The sequence below is a fragment of the Geospiza fortis genome, unplaced genomic scaffold (assembly GCF_000277835.1).
Source record: "Geospiza fortis unplaced genomic scaffold, GeoFor_1.0 scaffold55, whole genome shotgun sequence".
Taxonomy (NCBI): domain Eukaryota; kingdom Metazoa; phylum Chordata; class Aves; order Passeriformes; family Thraupidae; genus Geospiza; species Geospiza fortis.
The window spans coordinates 3,082,058-3,105,468 of NW_005054308.1; the positions used below are offsets into that span (position 1 = coordinate 3,082,058).

Here is a 23,411-nt window from a genome sequence, read left to right on the forward strand (position 1 = left end):
TATCATTTGGCTCTTCCCCAAGTACGGAAGAGAAATATTTATGAAACGCTTTGGCTTCTCGGTGTCCTGCATTACCACAGCAGGTCAGGGAGCTCCAGGGAGCCCAAGTCCTTGAGTTCTCACTCTCTTGGCTGGAGACTTGTCTGTGCCCCCTTTAGATGTGTCATCCTTAAGATTTATTATCCTTTTTGGTTCCTCCTATCTCATTTACATTCATTACTATTGGCTTCCTCTTTTTGCCTTTCCGTATTTATTTTTGCTTCCCCTTTGGGCTGTGCTGGGTCTCTAACCAGTGTGGTCAACTTTCTCAATCATGGGCTTGTGGCTTTTCAGCCCTCAGTGACCTCAGAAGATTTCTCTGCACAGCATTTCTGACTTTTCCCAGTCATTGTGGGTCAGGAATGGGCAGGACATGAGCGGGTAGATGTCTGTGGTGGGGGCTTTGCGCACCCCCAGCCTGGAGCCAGGTTCTGCTTGGCATGGTGCACAGCACATTTTTATACTTAGCTTTTAATTAACACCCAGGACACACTGATCCACCAGGAGCATCCATGTGAAAACAGGGAAGGTGGTAAGGAGGAGCTTCAGCTCCCTGTCTGCTGTTTATTGGGATGCAGCAGCAGGAGAAAGGTGGGAGGGAGGAGGTCTGGGAGGATGTTCATCCCGGGCTGCTGGATTAACCCTGTCCCTCGTGTCTCCACAGGCGTGCTATGGCATCCTGAAGGTGCCCATTGGGAGCTGGCTGTGCAGGACCTGTGCCCTCGGTGTTCAGCCCAAGTGTCTGCTGTGCCCCAAGAGGGGGGGAGCGCTGAAGCCCACCCGCAGCGGGACTAAATGGGTCCACGTTAGCTGTGCCTTATGGATACCTGAAGTAAGGGGTTTGCCAGCCTCCTCCTGACACCTGGGTGGGCACAGGGATGTCTCAGGTCTTGGCCCAGGGTGTTCCTTAACGGTGTAAATAACAAATGTGTAAATAACAAATGTGTAAATAACAAATGCAGTTTGGCTGTGCCGGAGCCACAATGCCAGGCAGTTATCGTGTGTTTAATTAGCAGCCAAGGAGCTGCTAATTAAAGGAGGGCAGAGAATTGGGCTGCAAGGCCACAGAGGGAGGGGCATACCTTTGAGCAGAGTAAAGCTAATTTCATATGCCCATCTGAGATACACCTCAGAATTCATGCGGAGGAAAAGCCAACATAAATTTTTCCTTCTTTGTCGTACAGATTTGTTTCTGGTTTTGGGGGTTTGGGCTTTTTTCCCAAATTACAGCTGACCCTGAAGAATAAGAAATATAATCCACCCCTCATTCAGACTGCCACAGACATCCCCTTGTAGGAGATTTTGGGACCATAGCCAATATTTACAACTTGTGTTCTGTCTTGTGGCCAGGTTAGCATTGGATGTCCTGAAAAAATGGAACCCATTACGAAGATCTCACATATCCCAGCAAGCAGGTGGGCTTTGTCCTGCAGCCTCTGCAAGGAGTGCACCGGGACATGCATTCAGGTATGTAACTTGGCACTGGAGGAACTCAGAACTCTGGGCTTGTACCTGTATTAGCCACTGGAGAGTCTGGAGATGCTGAAGGACAAGGTCTGAATGACTCTTATTTCTGTTCTGAGTAAACCTAATGACAAGAGCCTGTCAGGCATCATCAGATGTTGTTTGCAATCATTTAATGCACTGAGTGCTAGAAATCTAGATTAACTTTATTTGCATAACACAGTGGTGTTGCTGTAGTGACACTAATTACTGGGACTGCAAATGACCTTGATTTAGATCAGAAACCTCCAGGAGAAGGGCTTTGTGAGGCTGCCAGGAAAATGAGATGCTCATGGGATACATAACACAAGTATTTCACAAACCTCAGGGGGGTCAGCCTTTCAGTTGTGGGGATATCAGGGTGCACCAGGGTTGGATAGTCCTCACTGACCTGCTGGCTGGGAAAATAAAGTACTTACCATGTATTACATTTCCACATTTTCTGATGTGCCACAACTAAACAAACCACTGCAGATACCCGATTGCCTTCCCTCCCCACAACAGGAGAGGTAGAAATTCTGTTTTCAGACAGAAAGCAGCATTCTCCAGGCTTTTCTATTGCAAAAGTGGGACATAGCTTCCCACACCATGATCTCTATTCTTGGGGAGCAGAGCAGAAGCTCCCATCCATAGTGCAGCATTCTTGGTGTGAGGGCATTTGGGGAGCCCTGCTGACCCCCATGATTCCCCCTGCTTGGCCAGTGTGATGTCTTGGTGGTCCCAGAGAACAGCCATTAAGCTTTGAAAAATTTAGAGAAATTTAGGGATGTGCCTGACCCCCAGTGATCAGCTGCAGTACCTCAGCAGGAGCTGCAGGTAGTCAGTGTTTGCAGCAGTGACCATGGACCAGGAACTGCTGGCTGGTGGCAGGAGGACAGCAGGGATGGGAGCTCTGCAGTGCTGAGCTGTGTTTGTGCTGTCATCTTGGGTTTAATACCTTAAAGGCAGCTATTTAAAAGTAATCCCCATAGTTTGAAATGAAATCTCACAATACTTCTTTAAATCTGTCGCATTGACTCATTTTTTTTGATGGCTCTGGGTGCTTATTCACCCTGCCAGATGGAGATACTGTGTCAGAATGGCAACTGCTTTCAAAGAACAGAGGGGCAGGGAAGGAAGCAAACAGGCTTGGCAGCATCAAAAAGAATTCAGTGTCTCTCAGGATTCATCCTCTTAGTGCCATCGTGACATGGGAGCTGTGAGATCCTGAGTACTGAATGGATTTGCATTAAAGGTCACCTGAGACAGAACAGGAGCCTTGCTGCCTCATGTGCTGGCAGCTCATGGTTTGTAAGTTTTCATGAGATTGCCACTGGGGCATTTGCCAAGGCCACCCTGCCGTGTGCAGGATGGTTTTGCTTCAAGGAAAAGGGGGAGAAGTGACAAAAAAGCAGGCAGTGCCTTTATGTAAGGATTTATGGGGTAAATTAACACCCATAGGTAAATAAATACGCTCTGTACTCATCCATGGTACAGAGCTCTGTTTTGAAAGCTTATGTTTATGGAGCATATTTTGTGGAGCATATTTTATGGAGCATATTTTTGCTAGTGCCTGTTTATACAGGTGGGATCTACCCTTGTCAGCATTTTGGGTTTGTGACCCAGCTCTGAAAGGAGGATCTTGTTTTCTGCAAAAGCACTGGGTGTTTGTTCCTGGCAGCAGCAGTCAGGTGCTGCAGGTGGGCAGGTCTGTGGAAAGAAGGAAGTTGCTTCCAGGAGAGGGTTTTGCAAGTGGCCAGGAGGGTTTTGTGAAGGTGAAATCTTGGAGGCAGGCTGGAGGAGTAGAAGACTGTCATCCAAGCAGGGCATCTCAGAGGCAGCACTGCAGCTTGAGAAAACACCCACCTCAGCCACATTCACAGAGACAAACGCGAGAAGTCTTTGTAGGGACCTCTGTGTGGGGAGGTGTTTTTCCCCCATCCAAATTTGACCATCAAAAGGGAAAGAAACTCAGAGAAGCCTGAGAAAGGGCTCCCTGCTGGTGTCCATGCCTTTGCCCTTGCTGCTGTGTGTGACTGAGCCCCTGCTCTGTGGTGCAGAGCTGTGAGCCCAGTGTAACTTAGTGTGATTGTGACTGAGCCTCAAGCACTGGATGCTGTGCAGGGATGCACCTCTGGAGACACCCTTTGCCTGAGTCCTGTTCAGGGGAAGTCATTACTTCGTGGTGGTTCTTGTGGTCAGACATCAGGAGATGCCAGAGAGCTCAGAATGCAGGAGGAATTTTCTTGTTTGCATTTCTGAGATGGAAAAGAGAGTGCCAGGAGCCAGGCTCTGGTGCAGCCTGAGTCCTGGCCATGCTTTTTTGGGACTCCTCCTTGCTTGTCAGAGCGACTGGAGGAGAGCTCACCAAGGCAGCACAGAATGCCAGGGCTCTCTTGGTTGTTGGCAAGCTTCTCTAAAGAAGTCATCATCTTCCAGCTTTCTTTTTGCTGTCACTTTTTGGAGAAAAAGCCCTTGGAAATGTCCTTCATCACTCCCCCATTCATCATCACTTCTCTGCCCACTGCCACCCCCGCCCATTAGGCAAGCAGTGCCCCTGGTCCTCATCCACTGGGACAGCTGGTGGTTCCCAAAGCTGTCTTCTGCCTGTAGTCCTGGAAAGGCAGCACATGGCACCAGGGATAAGAGCAGGGTGTGCTGCCCCAGCCCCATCCGTCCTCTGCCCCTCATCCCCCGAGGAGTCTGTGAGGCTGAAATTGCTGTTTTTAGCTGAGAAGCTCTACCAGGCTCCAGACCATCTGTGGTCACGAAAAATCACATGGTAGATTTTTAAGGATGCAGAAGTGTTGTGTCTGATGGCTTGGCCAGAGTTCAGCACCGGTAATTAATTTTTCCTTCCTGAGCTCCCCTTGCAGGTCTGTTGGAGGAGCTGCTTCCTTCCCCTCGGCCCCAAACTGCAGCAGAGCACCACTGCAAGCTGCTGAACTTCTGTTTGAGTGACCTTGGCAACTCAAATCATCTCTGTTTCTTCCCAGTAAGAATGATTTTAGGACTAATTAGGAGCCCACGTTAAATCTCTGGGCACTTTTTACCCTCTCTCTCTCACTCACAGTTTTATTTGGGAATGGATTTGCCTGGATAAGCAAAATGTGCTGAAGTGCTTGAATGAAAGGTGCTGTAAGATAATGAAGCACAATCGATAACAAAGCAGAGACTTTTCCAGTCTTTGAGCCTGGTTCATTTTGTGTGGCAGATCCCTCCCTCCTGCCACAAGTGGCTCCATTCCAGCGCCATTCTGGGATGGATCAATATGTTTTTATTGTTAGTTTATCCAGGGTCCCTCAGTGGCTGTAGCCAGCCAGGTATCTTTCTTTGTTGCCCTGTCAGCTGAACTGCCTAATTATTTTCTGTTTGCATTTTGGGCACAGTTTCTGACAAGTGCTGCTTGCCATCTGTTGGAGTAGAGAGATCCAGGATGAGTGTCACTGGATTTGCTTTACTCCTAAGGTGGAGTGATGGTCATTCCTGGTAGCAGGACACTGTCCTGGCAGAAGACATGGGCGTGTTGTTAATGCTGTTTTTAGCACTGATGGCAGAAACAGAAGGGAAGGGACAGCACTGTGTGTGCTTTAAAAGCCAGCATGTGATATACTGACTGCCCTGAGTAAATCTGGAAACTGCAAGTCAGGCTGGGCTCCCTCTGTCCCTCCTTCGTTGCCAAAAATAAATACTTGGGAACAGAGCTGGTGCTTCAGCTGTGTGTGTGGCTGTGACAGGGCTTGTCCCAGGGGAGGCCAGGGTGGCAGGGCAGGCACCTTCTGCCCACTGTGGTGGTGAGTGCCCTGGGCTGGCACAGGGAGCATTCCTGGTCCCTCACAATGCCAGGCTCCAAGCGAGTGCCAGCAGCATAGCAGAAGGAGTTGAGTTTTGCAAGTTACCAGATATTTTTCTGAGCAATTTCAGACTGCAATTAGGACCAAATGGCCATTTTTAAACAGGATGAACGTGGTGTTGGAGTTCATAATCCGTTTGCTTGTGGTGCCTGTGGGAGTTAGTGCCCAGCATTGCTGCCCAGAGCCATGCTGGTACAGCCAGAGCTGCATCCAGCTCTTCCCACTGCTCTCTGAGGCTTTGGAGCAGGGCCTGGAGAGCTCTGGAAGTGAAGGATTTGGACAATGCTTGCCTAAGCTTTTCTTGGTCCTGGCAGCTTCTTGAGCACCAGCAGACTCATAAAAAAAGTCAAAGGAAAATATCTAAAAGCAGCAACATCAAAAGTTCGCCCCCGGGTGCCTGAGCAGGAGTCAGGGCTGATGGATGGGGTGATGATAAAAAGCTGTAAAACCTCTGTTCCTCAACTACTGCCAGAATATATTTTTTAGAATTAAGGTGCAGCAGAGCCCCAGTAAAACTAAATGGTTTGTCATCAACATTCAGGAAATTTCACATGCCTCCACCTGGTCCTTCAGGCCACAAGTGCATCTTCATCCCCCACAAGAACAATTCTTCTATTAACCCAAAGTAGTGCCTACAGTAATAGCCCACTTAAAAGGTCTCATTATTGCAGTTTAACTGGTCATTAGCAGCTGGAATAGACTGATTTCTTATGGATTATGGTTGAAATAATTACCTGACACTCTGAGCCATTAAAAACAGTTAATGAGTGGAGGGGGAAAAGGTGCTGACATGGACATGGGCACAGCACTGGCTGGTGGGAGTTCCTCTGTGGGACACCAGGCTGAGATTTGTTGCCTGTGGGATCCAAAGTAATTTAAGCCTGAGGTAAGTTTGGAAGATAATTAAAAAAATCGATCTGATGCAAGTTTGACAACATTGTAGCCAATGTACAAGTTCTAAAGCATTCGTTTTGTGATGTTTTGCTCCAGTTGCATTTTTCTTTCTTTTTTAAATGGACCAAGTAAGAGGCTGTGTAATTTCCTGAGGAGGAAGGCATTTAGGAGCATTGGCTGCTTCTTAGATCCCATGTTCACTCCTAAACCATGCCATGTTCTGTATGCTTCCAGTAAAAATGGCATGCTGGCTTTAGATGTGGTAACAGGGTGGGAGTAGCTTGAGGGTGAAATACAGGTGAGCATTTCTCCATCAGGACTAATCCACTGACAGTCCTGGAGCATTGCATTGGCACGAGCTGTTCTTTGGCTTTTGACATGTCTTGTTGGAAGAAGCACTGGAAGCTTCTGGTGGTGGTAGGTGAGAGATGAGCAGGGCCCACTACAGAGGTGGATTAAAGAAGGTGGAAATTTTCCTTAGGTGGGAAAATGCCGCCTGTTGCACCCTGGAGTTCTTCTGCTTGTGTTTGTGGTGTTGGGCCCCTGGGTCTGTGTGACCGGGGCAATATCGGTGTTCTCCATCAGGAATTCCTGTGGTGGAGTAACCTGTTGAACCCTGAGGTTCTTCTGCTTGTCTTTGTGGCCCTTGGGTCTGTGTGACCAGGGCAATACCAGTGTTCCTCCATCAGGAATTCCTGTGGTGGAGTATCCATCACTTGATGGCAGGTGTCACCCTGGTGCTGTCCCTGGTTTTGTGGCGTGCCCATGCCGCCTGTTGTGTTGGTGGCTGTCCCCTCATTGCTGTCCCTGAGCCCTGTCCCTCTCCCGCAGTGCTCCATGCCCGCCTGTGTCACCGCATTCCATGTCACCTGCGCCTTCGACCACAACCTGGACATGAGGACCATCCTTGCAGACAACGACGAGGTGAAGTTCAAGTCCTTCTGCCTTGAGCACAGCACCAGCGCCACCAAGTTGCCCGAGGAGGCACGGACAGAGCCCGACCAAGCCCAGCTGGACTTGGAGAAGGTCACGCTGCGGAAGCAGAAGCTCCAGCAGCTGGAGGAGGACTTCTATGAGCTCGTGAAGCCTTCAGAGGTGGCAGAGAATCTTGACTTGAGTGAATCACTGGTGGACTTTGTCTACCAGTACTGGAAGCTGAAGAGGAAAGCAAACTCCAACAAACCGCTGCTGACACCAAAAACGGATGAAGTGGACAACTTGGCTCAGCAGGAGCAGGATGTTCTCTACCGACGCTTAAAGCTCTTCATGCACCTCAGGCAAGACCTGGAGAGGGTGAGTACAGCTTCTCCTTCAGTGGTGTACCCCTGGGCTCCATCAGGGCTGCTGGCACCCACAGGCAGCACAAGCCCTGCTCCCCCTGCTCAGTTTGACTCCCCTTACAGTTTTGTTCTTCCATCTTCATTCAGAAACTTAGCAGTGCTCAGTGTGTGTACATCATCGGTGCCAAAACACTGACATTGATGGAATAAGTCAGTGTTGGGCTTATCCAGGGGTTCAAAAGAACAAATGTCTTCAGGGAGAGGTGCCTTGGCAGGGGTGGGTGGATGGGAGGCAGATGATGCTGCAGCTTGTGTCCCCTATACCTAAATAGTGTCACAAAATTATCCTGTGTTGTCCCTCAGGTGCTTTGCCGCAGCAAGGCTTGGGAACACATCGTTATTTACTTACATTAAACATCAAAGATGAGTGAAAGGCAGAGTGAGGGCAGGGCCAGTGGGACTGGGCATGCCTTGCTGCAGCCAGAAGTGGGTCAGCTCCTCAGGGAGCAGAGGCAGAGCCAGGCCAGAGGATGCAGCACCTGCAGCTCCCAGTGGTGCAGGACATCCTGGAATCCTCCCAGCCCGAGCAGAGGAAGCAGCAGCCTCCACAGCAGCTTTTTGGGTGAGAGGGAGCATTGGTGGAGCAGCAGTGCCCAAGTGGTGCCAGAGCTCCCTGGGCTGGGCTTGCTGCCACACCATGCAGCTGCCTCTGGATTTGGCTGTCGCGGCTGCATGGAGGGCAGGAGCAGGGATGGGGCAGAGGCTGGAGAGGAGGAGCAACTATGAAGGTGAGAAGCAGCAAGAGGAAGAGGCACAGGGGGAGAAGAAGCACACACAGAGCCTGGGGTGAGATGGCAGAGAGGGGACAGGTTCAGTAGTGCTGCTGCTGGGGAGGCCCATGGGCGTAGCACACTGCAGCAGTGGCACAGGGACAGGCAGGGCAGGGATGCCAAGCTTGGCATGCACAGCTCAAGCTCCTTTGGCATGCACAGCCCAAGCTCCTTCACTTGCTTTGCTCAATACCCAAGCCCTGCCTGGTCCCCTCTCTCCTGCCCCTGCCAGAGGGGTGAATCCATTGCCCTTGCCCAGGTCCCTGTTAGAGCCCCACCCAGAGCTTAGGGAGTCTCTAGGAGCAAGGAGGAAGGAAAGCAGAACAGCATTGTTCTGACCTGGTGGACATGGTGCTGTGGTTTCCTGAGCAGGGGCTGAGGGTGCAGTAGGTGACATGCCCTTCCCTGGGAGGTGCAGGTGGTGGGGATGCTGGCCCTGCGTGTCCCTGAGCCCTCTCTTCACTCTGCTGTGGGTCTGTAGCTTAAGGGGACCTTTGGGGAGAAGGGCAGTGTGGGTGGGCACTGTGTTCATGTCCAGGTGGGGGTTCAGCTTTGGACCTGCCTGCCCTGGTTCCTTGCTGCACCCACTCCTGTGTGGATCCTGGAGCCTGAGAGCCTTCTTCTGTGTAGAAATAGCTGGATTTGAACCTACTGATCTATTTTCTGTGATTCTGTGGCTTTCATCCCTGTGGTCATCATTGCCATCCCTCTGCCAGTCTGCCCCCCCTTTGTTCCTGCCTTCCCACATTTCCATCTCTGTGTTGTGCTGGGCTGGTGCCACCATTAGTGGGTCTCCAGCAACAGGCTGCATCTGCCTGATTCAAGGGTGACAAGTTCAACTCACTTTTCCCCCTCATCTGCTCTATACTGTAAATCTAAACCAGGCTGCTTTGCCTCCTGCTGCTTCCTTTTGTTGCCAGCTTGGCTTTTCCAGCTGCACTGAACCACTGTGCATCCCTGGGTACCATGCTTTGCTCACGGCAGCTTCTCTTTGATTTCTTTGTGTCAAAACTACGTGTTTTACCAGATTTCTCATTTTCCAGAGTTGCCTCCAGGCTTTGTGGGGTGTGCCCATCAGCATTCAGCCTCTGCTTAGCAACTCCCTGCCAGGTTTCACTGCCTGTCCCTGGAAGAGCTGTTTGTTTGTTCTGCTTCCAAGAGTGGAACAATAAACACCAGCCAGATCAAAGTCCAGTGCTCAGATGGGTGATAGGGGTTTAAATCCAACTGTGGGCAGAGCATCCCAGGTATCTGATCCTGCACCTGGCAGGTCACTGCCACCCTGGTTCACTTGCAAATAGAGAGGAATCACATCAAATTGGGATCAGAGAGGAGCAGCCTGGAAGGCTCTGAAGGCTTTCAGAGGCTGTCCACAGGACGTCATGTTGGATTTTAGCAATTTCAGCAGTTAATCTGGCACAAGTGCTTCTGGGGCTGGTCGTGGTGTAGGGGTCCAGGAGTTGGGGAGGCAGAGAGCAGAGGATGTGGGGACAGCCATAGTGATTGTGGTTCTCCCTGTCATTTCTTAATCCCTGACATTTCTGTACTTCACAGTGTTAGCAAATTAAAGCTATTACCTGGGAATCCTAATACAGCCCCCCATTTTATTTTTGGCCTTTTTTAACCCTCTTTGCCTTTAAAAAAAAAAGCTTTTTCTGAGCACTGGGTGTTTAAATTAACTTTAACAAAAAGCTGTGGTTTCCAGGCTTTCACACCAGCATCTAAACTTGGCTTGGGGAAGCAGCACTGGGTGGTGTTGAGCTGTGTAAGTGTGGGTAAATACCAGCAGTCTCTAAGCAAAGCTAAAGTAATGTTTTCTTCCAGGAATATCAAATCACAGGGAAGAGATATGGCCAAACTATTGGAGAGTCAGGTTGCCAGAAGCAGTTGTTTTCTTCATAAAGAAATAGTTTGGTGTTTTCTCCAATCCAGAAAGAAAAAAAGAAAACGTAGTAAAATATGCTATAGAACTCCCTGCCTTGTATTTACAGCTAGGGGTTTCAACAACAACAAAAAAAAGAGCAGCTTCTTCTCCTTGTTTTCTAAACATTCCCAAATTGTCCTTAAGTGAGGCAGGCCTTGCCTGCAGTGGTCCTGCTGCCCTCAGTCCTGTGGTGGCAGATACAAGGTAAGTGTGGGACGGTGTCCTGGCTTGCTGTGTCATTGTGAGAGGCTCCTGGCCACGCTGGGACAGTCCCCCTAGCCTGGAAATATTCTCTGCAGAGAAGGGTGTGAGCATGAGGAGGGGGAGGAATGGAAGACATCAGGGTCGCATGTGGGTGTGGACATAGCCATGTGCATGTTCCTCTGTTCAGGCCACCTCCCCCCTACCTTATTACAGACAGCTTTGCTCTTTCAGAGCATCAAAAAGCTGAGTAAATGCTGTCAAATCCTGTTAGCTGCCATTTGCATTTTATGCTCTGCAGCTGAAAGCCTCTGCTTGCTCCAAAAGCCTTGATGTCCATTGTGGCAGCAGTGCCAGAGCCTGGCTCTCCAGCCACCCTTACGTGGGGCTGGCAAAAGCGTGGCATGAAACTCATCAAGTGCCAGGTGCCAGGAGTTATCAGCGATAATTCTGTCATCCTGTGCTGCTGGGGGTGTTTATCAGCAGCAGGGTTTAGCTGCTGCTGCTGCAGGGCTCACGTGAGCAGTTACATTTTGTGCTCTGCTGTTTGTGTTTAGAGCTTCAGATAATCATAGAATGGGTTGGGTTGGGTTGGAAAGGAGACCTTAAAAGATCATCTTCTTCCAACCCCACTGCCATGGTTAATGAAAGTTCTTGAACTGGGACACAATGCACCAGTGATTTGCAGGTAGCTGTGGAGCAAGTGTGAATAACCATATGGAGGGGCCAGATTGGAGGCAGGGAGCCGCTGCAGCTGCTGGCCTGGGTCAGCATCACCAGGGTATTTTGCTGTGTTTTCTGTGCTTTTGCCTGGTATCTGCTTTAGGGCAGTTCTGTGAGGCTCTGACATCCCCATCCCAGCTCAGTCCCTCCCCTGCACTGGCTGTGGGAAGAGGGTTTATCCCTCCCTGCTAAAGGTGCAATTTCTGTATGAGAACTGGGAGCACCAAGCTGCTTCATCAAATTTGGCATTTTTTGTGCAAGTGGCCATGTCAGGTGTGAACAGGACATGTGCATGATGCAGCTGCTGGGCCAAGGACTCAGCACAATGCTCAGATGTTGGTGCTGGCCCTGTCCATGACTGTGTTAAATGCTCCTTCTACAGCATTTTCCTTCCCAGCCTTCCCTGCCCACTGTGGGGTCCTGGCTGTTGGAGCCAGGACAGAGGTGTTTGGGCTTGGAATGATTCACTGCATGGCTTTTCCCAAATGTACCACACAGTTTGGATCCAGAGCCCTCACTGCCAGCCCTGGCTCACCCAAAGGGCCATGGCAGGAGGGCAGCACAGGTGATGGTGAGGGGAAAAGGATGGAGTCCCAGGGAGTGGGGATTTCCCTGGGCAGCAGGAGCAGCAACACAGCTTGAGGGGACCTGCTTTGACCCTGCCTAAACCAGACACTGTTTCTTGTGTTTCTGTAGGTTAGAAATCTCTGTTACATGGTGACAAGACGGGAGAAAATGAAACACACCATTTGTAAACTGCAGGAGCAGATCTTCCATCTCCAGATGAAGCTTATTGAGAAAGATCTTTACCCAGGTCAGTACCACAAAACTCACTCTCACAGATGCTTCCCACTGAAGCCAAATTGTGTGCCAAGGAAGCCAGAGCTGCCCCCTCCCCTGATGTGTTATTTTGGCATGGTTCATATATTGACTCAGAAACACTCAATAAAGCCAGACTCTGGGTGACTGGAGTGCTGGAGCTATTTGTTTTCACAGATCCCTCTTGATCCTCCCCTTCCCAGAAATCAGTCAGAAGGACCAAGCATTTGCTTAGGTGGGGGTGCTAAGACAGTGTTTGGTGGCTTTTGTGAGCTGGGACTGCTTGGGAGGAGATGGCACATCCTGGGCACGGGGCTGCTCTGCAGCTGGCTCCCTGGCACGGGCTGGAGCCCTGCCTCAGCCTCTTTGCAGATGCCTCTGAGCATTCTGTCAAGAAACAAGGGTTAAGCTGCTGGTGGGGGGGTCTGGTGTTCCAGGAGACCAGTTCCTTTAGCTCTGGTCAGCTGCAGCTCCCTGCTTCACATACCCCTTAGTGGAGATCACGCTGCTGACTGCAAAGCCTCTGCCAGCTTTTATTAAGGAGCTGAAATAAAGCTGGTTTCCTTTTGTCCTACTTTTTTTCCTTTTGCACAAGCAGTGCCGGAGCCCACAGCTCCTGCTCCCTCCTCCTTCTCCTCCTGTGCCTCCTGGGGCAGGGCAGAGCAGCCCCTGTGGCTGCAGAAGAGTTTTTCCAGCAGCAGCATCTGGTGCTTTGGCAGCTGCTTCCGACGGTTGTTGTGTTTGTGGCTTTGGAGTTGTGTTTGAAGCCATCACATGGTTGGGGTTTCTTCAGGAACTGTCTGGGCTGAGCTTTCCTTGACAAAAGTCTCCTTTGACTGAAGTTTTGGAGGCTGAGGAATGTGTGTGCTGAGATGTCTGTGACTCAGGCCCATGCAAATTCCTGTTGATAGCCAAGGCCAGGCAGCGGTGGGGCACAGGAGGGCTGGGGCCCCAGGGTGTGCTCTGGGCTGATGTGGGTCCTGCAAATCTCAGTCCCTGGCATACTCGTGAGTTGCTCTGCATGTCCTTACTGGATCAGAGGTACAGCTCAGCACCCTGAACACACACAAATGGTGTTTGCACTACTGGGGATCCCACATTGCAAATCCATTCCCTGGCACCCAGGGTATTATGTGCACATTATTCCTGAGCTGGACCCCCACCTCACTGTCCCAGCCAGCAGCATCCCTGCCAGGAGCACCACCTGCCATGTGCTGTCACTGCCAGCTTCTGTGGGTTTTGGAGGCATCACAGGGGACTGAGCAAACCCAGCCCAGCATTCGCAGCTCTCAGAAGGAGATAGGCACAGGGTAGTTTGCCAGGACAGGCTTTTAAGCTTTCCTCTCTTGCAGACAAGGTGTTAGACAGCTGGAAATGCCCTTGGGGACCTGTGTTCCCCAAAATGCCTTGGGGTTCATGTCCAACCCTCTCTCTGATGCAGCAGTGGGATGGAAGCCAGCAGTTCCTCCCAGGGAGAGTGGGAGTAGGTGAGCTGGGAGCCTCACCAGTGGGGTGCAGATGCCAGCCAGTGATGGGGAGCTGATGTTGAGGCTCTGCTGCTGATGTTTTGGAGTTGTCTGCATTGCCCAGTGTCGGTGCTGTGCGATTGCCCTTCCCAAAAATGTTATGGGTGTACTTGAGAAAAGCATGGCTGCTGTGCCCATGATGTTTGTTCTGCCTAAAGGTGAGTGATCAGAGACAAACCCACAGTGGGAGGGTGGCTTGCGTGGAGGTTGCTGTGCAGGGATCACTTCAGACCTTGTGATGCAGATGCTTTTCCCTCCTGCCCTACCTGGCTGGTGTTTGCACTTTCCACTCTGAACCAGCCGAGCTGAGCTGCTTGTCTCTCCCAGGACGGACTTACTGCTTGAGCCTGAGCAGGGACTGACTGCTTCCTCTGGGACCCAGCTCCCATGACTCCCTGCTGCCAGGGAAGCAGCCCAGCTCCAGGAATTTGGTCCTGGCATCTCCAGGTGTTTTGGGCATCTGGGTCCTTCCTATGCCAGTGAGACATTAGGGACCCGAGTGCCTTTCAGCATCAGTCTGTAGAGTGTCCTGAGCTCAAGAGGAGTTCCCCTGCCAGGACCACACCAGGAGCTGCAGATACTCAGCATCCAGTGGAACCAAAGCTTTGGATAACTCACTGCTGCCTTTTCCAGCATTACAAAGCACTTACTGGTTTGGAAGGGGGGAATGGTTCTGTTAGCATCCTCCTCTACAGCTCCTGACCAGGATGCTCCCCTCCATACCTGGGGTTCCTGGGAGAAAGGAAGAAGTCTCCATTATTTCACTGGATGAGGCCAGTTTTTAGCTGCTGTACAATAGCCATCCACTGAGGTCTGTTGGGGTTGTTCCAAAGATGGTTTTGGCACAAAGGTTTTTTTGGACCAGCTCCCACACAAAACTCAGAACAGGAGGGGTTTATTTTTCCTGCTGTCAAATGATCATTTAAGCAGGAGATTCTTAATAAAATCAGTGAGAACTTCCCGTGTAAAATGAACCTTCCTCTCTTCCCTGTATTTTTCTTGCACTGAGTGGAAAGTAAACATTGTCTGGCTTTGAAACACGGCTACTATTTTGACAGGTTCCTCTTCAAAAAGTGCTGCTCGGGTTTCTCTTTAGCCCCGTTGTGCTGTCTAAACAAAGTTAGATTTTGATTTTGTAAGCGAAGTGAAAAATGTGTCTGCCTTCCTCCCATTACTTGGCAGGAACATAGCAAATACCAAATTTGCTTTTGCATTTCTTTCTTTCTTTCTGTAAGTCCTTTGGTCAGGAGGGGTTCCTGGCTGGCAACTCCAGGACTGTAAATCCTCTGTTAATTCAGACTCAGGCAGGTGCAATGCAAATTCCCTCCCCTGCCCACCCAGTACATTTCCACTGCTGCTGCAGGGGGAGAGCTGAGGTTATTCCCTCTGACCTGTCCACCCCATGGCCTCTCTGCTGAGGATTTGCTGCTGGCTCACACAATAAACTGATTTCTTCCTCAAGATCATTGTTTAGCCTGTGGGCCAGACTGAAAAACTGCCTGTCTTGCCTCCATTTACGTGAGTCACCCACATTTTGGTTTAAGGGCGATATCCTTCCCTCTCTGAAAATTAACAGAAGTTTTAGCCTGGACTTCTGGAGGAGAATGGCCTAACAGAGTAAGTAAAAACTGCTGAAAGTATTTTACTTGGCAATACAAGTTGTACTTTTATAGGGTATTTGTCCTGTTTACCCAAGAGGAATAAATCCAGTAGAAGTTCAAAGCCATTTAGGAAATGCTAATTTTTAGCTGAATGTCTTTATAGGTAAGAGTTAGATCCCTACCTTTCCATAGGCAGTCCTGGTCATCTTTCCTACTTCATGTACCTATATCACTTTGGGGTTTTTTCACTCCTGCACAGTTTTGTCAAAAGGTCAGATCAAGGCTGGCTTTAAAACTGTTGGTACCTTTGCTCTGTCAGTCTGGCTGTGCAGCTGAATCCCTTCTGGAGATGCTCTTGTTGGTGATGGGTGACACAGCACCAGGTTTGTAGGTCACTATGGCTCCTGCAAGGGGTCTGAGCAGGATTTGGGGTTACTCCCTAGTGGGTCCTCACCCCAAAGTCCTGGTCCAGGTCTGTGGCTGTAGAATCTCAAGCAAGTTACCTGCCTTCAGTGGTGCTGCCACTGTGGCCACTCCTCTCCAAGGCTAAAATCTCATTTTTTTAAAAACCTATAGGATTAAGATTTTCGTTAGATGTAGAGAGCTTAGCATACAGCTGGCCAAAGAATGGCCCTTGCTCTCCCTTTGGCTTGGAGGTGTTTGCAGGTCTCCACTGCAGGGGTTGCCCAGGGGAACTCGCTCACCGCAGCATCCCTGATGCCTCGTCTCACACGGCGTTTTCCTTTTTTTCTAAAAAATGCCAGAACAAACTGGGAAGAAGACAAAGGGTAAGAAAAGTGACCCAAGAAGGAAAGGAAGAGATGGTAGAAAAAATAGTCCTGAGAAGACAGAGAAAAGGAAATCGGTCAACGAAACTGTTTTGGGACAACTGGGTAAGTCTGATTTTATGGCGCAGAGCTGACCCATGATGCTGGAGGCTCCCTCTTTTGGGGAGCAGGGTTAAGAGTCCCAGCCCCTGATCCCTCCTGCATGTAACATGGTGGAGTTACACTTTCCATCTCACTTTTGTGGGAATCAGCCTGAATTATCCAGGTCCTACTAGAGAGACGGGCTCAGAAACATGCTCGCTGGCAGGGCAGGGGATTTAAAACTCCCCCGTGTAGCTCCAGGATTGGGAGAATGTGTTACAAAACCTGTGATGTGCTGCTGGAGCAGGATTTCACTTTCAGGTGATAAAATCAGACTTACCCACCCCATGGTAGAGCTGCTCCCCTGTGCCTTCTGTGCTGTGCAGTGATGGTGAGTACAGCACGTGGGCTGTGAGGTTTTCTGTACCATCCATGGCATGTATGGCCATGCTGGTTGTGCCAGTGGTGCAGGAACATCCAGGAGTCAGGCACAAAGCACATCCATCTCTTGAATTTGCTAAGGAGGTGAGGAGCCCCTGCACATGCTTCAGCCACCTCCAGCAGGTCCCCATCGCCTAAAAGGTTGTTTTGGACAAGGTCTTTGACAGCTGCATATGGTTTTTACATGGAATTGGGTTTTTGCTTGACTTCCTCTGGTGCTGCCACCTCCACTAGCAGAGGCAGAAGGTGATGAGTTCACGTGTGCCTAGCTGCCAGGGCACAGGGGAGCACTGGTCCTTTGAGGCTCTCAGGCAGTCTGGAGATGCTTTAAAACCCTCCAGGGAGTACAGAGCATTTATGTGGGAGGTCTGGTGGTCTGGACTTCACCACTTCGCTCTGCTTTGCACATTGCTCACCTGACTATGCTGCTTTCTGGTCATCTCAGAGCTGTTGGACCTTTGGAAACGGGGCTTTTGCACTCATTCTGTCTCTGCTCTGTTTTTTCTGGGGCAAATTCCAGCAAACAATGGAGGCTGGAGAATCTCAGAGGAAAGCTGCATGGCTATGAGCTTGGGAAACCAGGCAATTTGGCCCAAAGCTTCACCGAGGTCTTGTTACCTGCTGCATTTTGTGAAGGGTTTGAAGCATCCCTTGGGGCTGCTGTCGTCAGAGCAGGGCTGGGGAAGGTGACCTGAGCAGTGCCCTTGCCCACAAAACCTGGGCTTTTTGGTGTTTGGGTACCACACAACGGCCAGAGTTCATCCGTGCTCCTGCTTCACCTTCCCTGCCTTGGGCTGCTGTCAGGGTGGGTGCTGTCTTCTCCAGAAAGGCTGGGGTGAGTTGCAGGAGGTGCAGGGTCACAGCCCATGTTGCTGCTCACAGGTGAGGGTGGTGTAGGGCTGACACTGCTACCAGCAAACCTTGTGGGCATGAGTCACCCTGCCCAGGCCACTGCTTTTTCCCTCTCTGTTGCTGGACTGACTGTTTCAAAGGAAAGCTCTTCCTGAAATCCAGAATCAAACCTCATTTTTCCTCCATCCATAAAACCAACTCAGATGTTGAACCCGTGGGTTTCTGTTTCAGAGATGAAAACTGCCTTTGTCTGTGTAGGTGTGCACCTTTCCCATTACTAATTGGACCCAATTAGCCCAGCCCACAGTGCTCGCTCTTGCGCTCAATGATCATTATCAGGAAGTTTTTCAGCTTTTTCCATTCCAGCCTTCATCTCTGCTCCTCTTCTTCAGTTTCCACGCCTTCTGAGATGTTCTCAGACCTGCAGATGTAGCAGTGGTGCCATCACCACGCTGGCTGATTAGCTCTGGGGGTGGCCTTGCAGCAGCTGCTTCCTGGGGAACTTGTCATTCCCATGTCTGGGCGCAAGTCCTGCTCTGTCACCATATTTTTTAGCTTACACTTGAATTGTTTTCTTCCACCTTTGCATGAGAATGTTTCCACCTATGCTGGGATGTGTCATTCCTTGTCATCTTCACTGAAAGAAGAAGCTTGGTTTGGACTCAGGGAGGTTTGTGGAGAGCTGGATATGAGGGACTGCTCAGGTTGTTGTGCTGTGACCCCAGTGCACCCCAAGTTCAGCACTAGTGCTGGAGTAACCCCTGCTCTGTGTCTGGTGTGCTGCGTTGATCTTTCAAGTGTTGATCTTTTGAGTGTTTCTGCAGTGCCAGGGAGTTCTGGTGGAGTGGGTGATGGTGAGAGAGGGCAACATGGCCGTTCCTGTTCCTGACTTCTGAGGCAATCTTCCACTCTTGTTTTTCCCAGGCTTGTCAACCTCCTTCCCCATCGACGGGACCTTCTTCAACAGCTGGTTGGCACAGTCAGTGCAGATCACTGCGGAGAACATGGCGATGAGCGAGTGGTCACTCAACAACGCCCACCACGAGGCCAGCACCCCTGGCCTCTCCGAGGAGCTCCTCCAGGATGAGGAGACCTTGCTGAGCTTCATGATGGACCATTCCCTCAGGTCCCCGTTCAGGCAGAGCGAGACCACAAAGAAAGTGAAAAGCAGAACGAGAACGAACACTAAGAAAAAGCTGCAGAGGAGCAGCCCCTGTGCAGTGGGCGGGGGCCACCCGGAGGGCTCGGAGCCCTGGACTAACAATCCCAGCAACTTGTCGGAGGATCCCGCCAAGCCCTTCGCTCTGGATTCCAGACCCAGCAAGTTGGAAAAAGGGGCGGCAAAGCTCCCCACCGACCGCAAAGGGATGGGCGAGGCCAAAAAGGTGGCCAGGAAGGGCTCTCTCCAGAAAGCCAGCGAGCCTCATCCACCTGCTGGGACACGGGGCTGCGCCAGCAAGGAGGAGGAGGAGGAGACGCTGCGCTGCGCTCAGCCGGAGCCCAGCCCCACGGCCAAAGTGCCTGACTCCATAGGTAGCCCCAAAACCATCGTGCGGTTCAAATTACCAAAGGAGAGCCGGGGGGCGCGGCGGTCGCAGCCCCCCAAGGCCGAGGGCGCTGGCGGAGCTCCCCTGCGGCGCTTCGAGGCCGACACGGACGGATACTTCTCCGACGCCGAGATGAGCGACTCAGACGGGGAGTCCCGCGGCGGCCGGGCGCAGCGGGGCCAGCTGGAGGCGGCCGGCGAGGACATTGTCAGGATGAGCATCCTGGCCTCCTAACTCCTCCGACCGTGCCAGCTCCGTGAGGCCTCAACCCAGTTCCAACTGCCATGTCCAATTTCTGCCTGGTGTCGCGGCGAGGGGGGTTTTTAATATGTGTATATAGTTGGAAATTCGGCACTGTTGTCTTTCTCTTCTCGAAATGCCCGAGATACAGCTTCAGCTTCACCGACATCGACGACTGTGACAGCAGTGGTCCCTCCCCGGCTCCCTGCCAGACCCCACTGCCTGGGAACGTGAGCCGGCACCCGCCAGGACCGATGTTGAGGGCGCTGAGAGGGTGCCTGGTGCCGGTGCCCGTGCTTTCTGCAGGGATGACAGTTCAATTAATGGGCATTATTTAATGAGGGGCAGATTTCTGCCTGGGACGGTTGCCCTCAGAGCAGGGAGCGAGTAGAGGGTCCGGCAGTGGCCAGCTGTGGGAGGGGAAATTCCCATCTGTGTGTGCGGAGAGAAGGAAGCGAAATAAGCGATTCTAAAATAAATAATGACTAAAGCACAAAAAGCTTGTTGGAGGAAAACGCTTGGGGTGGAAGAGAGCAATGTTGCATTTCTATTTTTAGGGAAAAAAAACCTCTTGGTCATTATTTTTCCCCTCACCTTTCCATGTGGTTGGGATCCGTCCAGGGGCCAGGATGCAAAAGTCCTCCCCGTCCATGCCCCCAGTGAGGTTCTTAGAAACACTGAAGTGATTTACTCAGGTGAATGGATCAGCAAGTGGAGAATGGAAATGTGGGGCAGGATGGGGGAGGAAAGTATCCTTTAAAACCACCATGGGGAGTCAGGGTTGGTGTCACCTGGGAGGTTGAGCAATTTTTTTGCCCATGCTTCCCTGCAGTGCTGCCATGGTCCCACCATGCCAGGGCAGCACCTTTGAAATCCCCCTTGCAAACCAAAACCATGGCCCCAAGGCCAAATGTGCCGTCACTGAGGGGAAATTATGTTGCCACCACCATTATGTTTTCCTTCTAAATGCTACAATGGAAATGGTGAATTTATTCCTCTCCATCCTTTGTTTTGTTTTGTGTTTTTTTTTTAACCTTAAATCCTGGTTACAAGCTGTTGACTCGTTGTGGGGGGGTGATTCACAGAAGCTGACATTATGAATATTACAATAATTTAATGCATAAAATGTCCCCAATAAGCCTTAAATGTTATTTGAAAGCCCATGTTACCTATAAGTCAGGCGAATTTCCATGTTTGCACTTAATTGCACCATTACTTCGGTTTTGGCTTCAAAGGTCACAGTTTAGTCATGCTACGTGTTTTATTGGAGTGACCCCAGTGTGAGCTCAGGGAACAAAAAAAAAAAAGGAATTCACTGAAACTTTTGTTGTTGTTGTTTTTTAAAAATAAAAAATGTTTTAAAAAAAAACTAAAAAAAAAAAAAACAAAACCAACCCGAACCTGGGACACTTCTGCAACCGGTTAAAACCCATCACTAAACAAAAAAACCTTGCAATTGTCAAACCAATCAGTCAAAGAATTTTGTGGATGCCAAAGAAATATTTTGACAGTCAAGCAGCACAGCCAGAAACCGGAAACTTGTCATTATGAAAAAAAAATTGGAAGTTATTTAGCAACCAAGGACTAAAGACACACTCATACCACACTGCTGCGGCGTTAGGTTCCAAGCTTGCTCCGAGGGATGCTGCTGCTCCGAGACCGCATCCTGCCATTTTGGTTTCTGATGCTTTTTGCTCATTTCACTGTGAGCTTTCTTTTTGAAACTCTGAGACTATTTCGATTGATGTTTTAGAGTAGATCATCATCTTTATCAGCCTTCCAAAGTCCTTATTATTGATCAAATTGCAGCAAAGATCAGCGATGACAGCCCAGCTGATCCCAGACACGGCGACTGGTGGGGGCTGCGGGTGGGATGCCCAGCCCTGCCTCAGCCCAGCGCTCACCTGGCTGAGACTGACCGTGCCTGGGAAGGAATCTTCCTCAGATGGGAAAATGTGACACAAGTTATTAGTGGGGGGAAAAAAAAAGAAAACAAAAAAACAGCAAAATACCAACAAAACAGGAACTACCTTTGTTATAAATTAGCATAATCCATTGAGGTTGGAAATGAAAGTCTGCTCATTAATTAAGGCTCAGTATGTTCAGATAATGTTAAATACAGTAAATAGGACTTAGTTTATCTTATCAGGCTTGCTAGCTTTAGCTCCAGTATCCTAGTATACGAGTCATAACAATAATCAATATACTGCCTTTTAATGAATCTTGCTTCCGTGTGCTTCACTCAATTATGGTTAAAAAAAAAAGCAATCCACAAATTTCACTGTACACAGTTCCATTCATCAGCTTCTGCACTACTTGTCTTCTCAGTACAGGAAAGCAAAAATGGGGAAACTTTAAAGAACAACCAACCTGGCACCTCCAACACTGGGCAATAGCACAGTTTGAAACACTCCCAAAACATCAGGCATCATGTTTTGCCATCAGGAGATGGGGGAAAAGCTAAGCAAGCTGGTGGGGCACAGGGAGAAGAATGGGCTGGCAGGAATAGAGAGGAGGAAAAGGGCTGTGGTGAGCTTTGGGGCTGAGCAAGGGCTGGACCATGGTAGGATGGCTGCAGCCACCCCAGAGCATCCCCTGCCTGGAGTGTCCTGGGAGCAGGGGAGTCTGGTGTTCTGGAGAGAAAATGCACAAGGAAAATATTTTTGATGTTAATGTAAATGTATTTTGAAATGAATAGAAAGAGAAGAAAAAAAAAGGTTTATTTTAGTACAGAAATGTTATCTTTTAAGATGTATAAACTGCAGGAATTGACATTTGCACTGTAAGAGCACCTGTTTCCTTGGAGAAGCAGCCACTGTTGAGATGAGGATGCAGAAAGCATCATTCCCTGATTGGGCACAGCCCCTCACCAGCCCCAGCCCTGATGGCTGAGGGAGTTTCCCAAGGACAGCTCCCATTCCACACTCCCATTTTCCCCACACCCATCTTTTGATTTTTTTTTTTCATTTTTATTTTCTTTTTCTTTTTTTTTTTCACTTGCACCTGTTTTATGGGGTTAGGATGCCTGCTGTCCCATGGAGCTCACCGGAAGGTTGGATGCACAATGGAGCCAGGATGGATGCAGGCTGCAGGAAGATGCTGCTACAGGGCAGGGCATGAGGTTTGGTTGTTCTTTAAGGAAATCCCCTGCAGTTTGCACCATTCCACATGCAAACCAACCCACTTCACATCAGTTACAGGAAACGATATGAATGTCGCAGGAGGAGAAACCCTTCTGTTTTCTTTGTTTCAAAGAACGTGATGTGCCATTTGTTAATACAAAAGAGAAATATTGAAAATATATTGAAAAGAGCAATTTTAAATTATTTTTGGCTTATGTTGCAATATTTATTTTCTTGTATTAGAAATTCCTTTGTAGAGAAAAAATGTATTTTTCATTAATGCAAAAACCTATTTCTCCTTTTTGTACATTTTCCATGTTAGTTAATCCTTAAAGCAATATAATGTTATCAAACTCGTTCTGTGTGAGACTGTATTATGCATGCTATTTGTGTTGCCTTGGAATATCTCTGTCTGCCATTATTTTCATCCTGTTTAGATACAGTGTATGCTTTAATACACATTGGGACCATGGCCCATTGCTTATGAAAAGAAACCCCTTTGCATTCCTCAATGTGTTGGCTAATGCAGTCAATAAAGCAGTGTTTTCTGTGTACCTCGTGTTGGTGTAGTGAGCATGGTCACACAGAGCAAGCTCATCCCAGGGATGCAGCTCTGGTCCAGCCCTGCTGATGCAGCCACTCTGCCTGTGAGTAGCACATTTTTGAACTTTCTTTGCATTTCCATTGCCAAATCTTGGCCAGCTCTGGGGGAAACACAGCTGGAGATGTTTGTTACAGCTGGAAGGGCAAGCCCAAGCAAGAGGATGTTCACAAAGTCCCCCATGCCTGAAAGTTTCTGTAATTCAAAGTAGCCACCTCTCTGGTGGAGATTTAAGTCTTGTTTTGCAGACTTGGAGCAAAGCCCACAGAGGAAGTCCTGCTGTGAGACAGGATGCTCAGAGGAACAGCTTCTTGCACCAGGAGCTGGTTTAACAGGCAGGGAAACACACTGCTAGATCTGCTCTTCATGGGAGCAAAAGCAAGCTGCAAAATCCAAAATTCTCCAGTGATGTGTTCCTGTTTGTGAGACACTCCTTGCATCCTGCTGATTTCAGCCAGCAGCCAATCCAGTGAGTGGCATCCCTGCCCATGGGAGGAGATGGGAACTAAATGGTCTCTAAGGTCCCTTCCAGCCCAGTTCTGTGACTGCTGATATGGGCTGTGCTT

The 23,411-nt window shown here is 49.7% G+C and overlaps 1 protein-coding gene across 1 annotated transcript in view; it reads left to right on the forward strand.

Annotated features, from left to right (window-relative positions):
* Positions 1-22,798, forward strand: part of JADE2 (jade family PHD finger 2) — a 71,141-nt gene extending 48,343 nt beyond the window's left edge. Inside the window, exons 7-12 of the mRNA XM_031055280.1 lie at positions 704-871; positions 1,390-1,506; positions 7,101-7,562; positions 11,924-12,041; positions 15,938-16,066; positions 18,260-22,798. Coding sequence (XP_030911140.1) covers positions 704-871; positions 1,390-1,506; positions 7,101-7,562; positions 11,924-12,041; positions 15,938-16,066; positions 18,260-19,116 — 1,851 coding nt within the window. The 3' untranslated portion in view covers positions 19,117-22,798. The remainder of the gene's footprint in view (positions 1-703; positions 872-1,389; positions 1,507-7,100; positions 7,563-11,923; positions 12,042-15,937; positions 16,067-18,259) is intronic.
* The last annotated feature ends 613 nt before the right edge of the window (positions 22,799-23,411 follow it).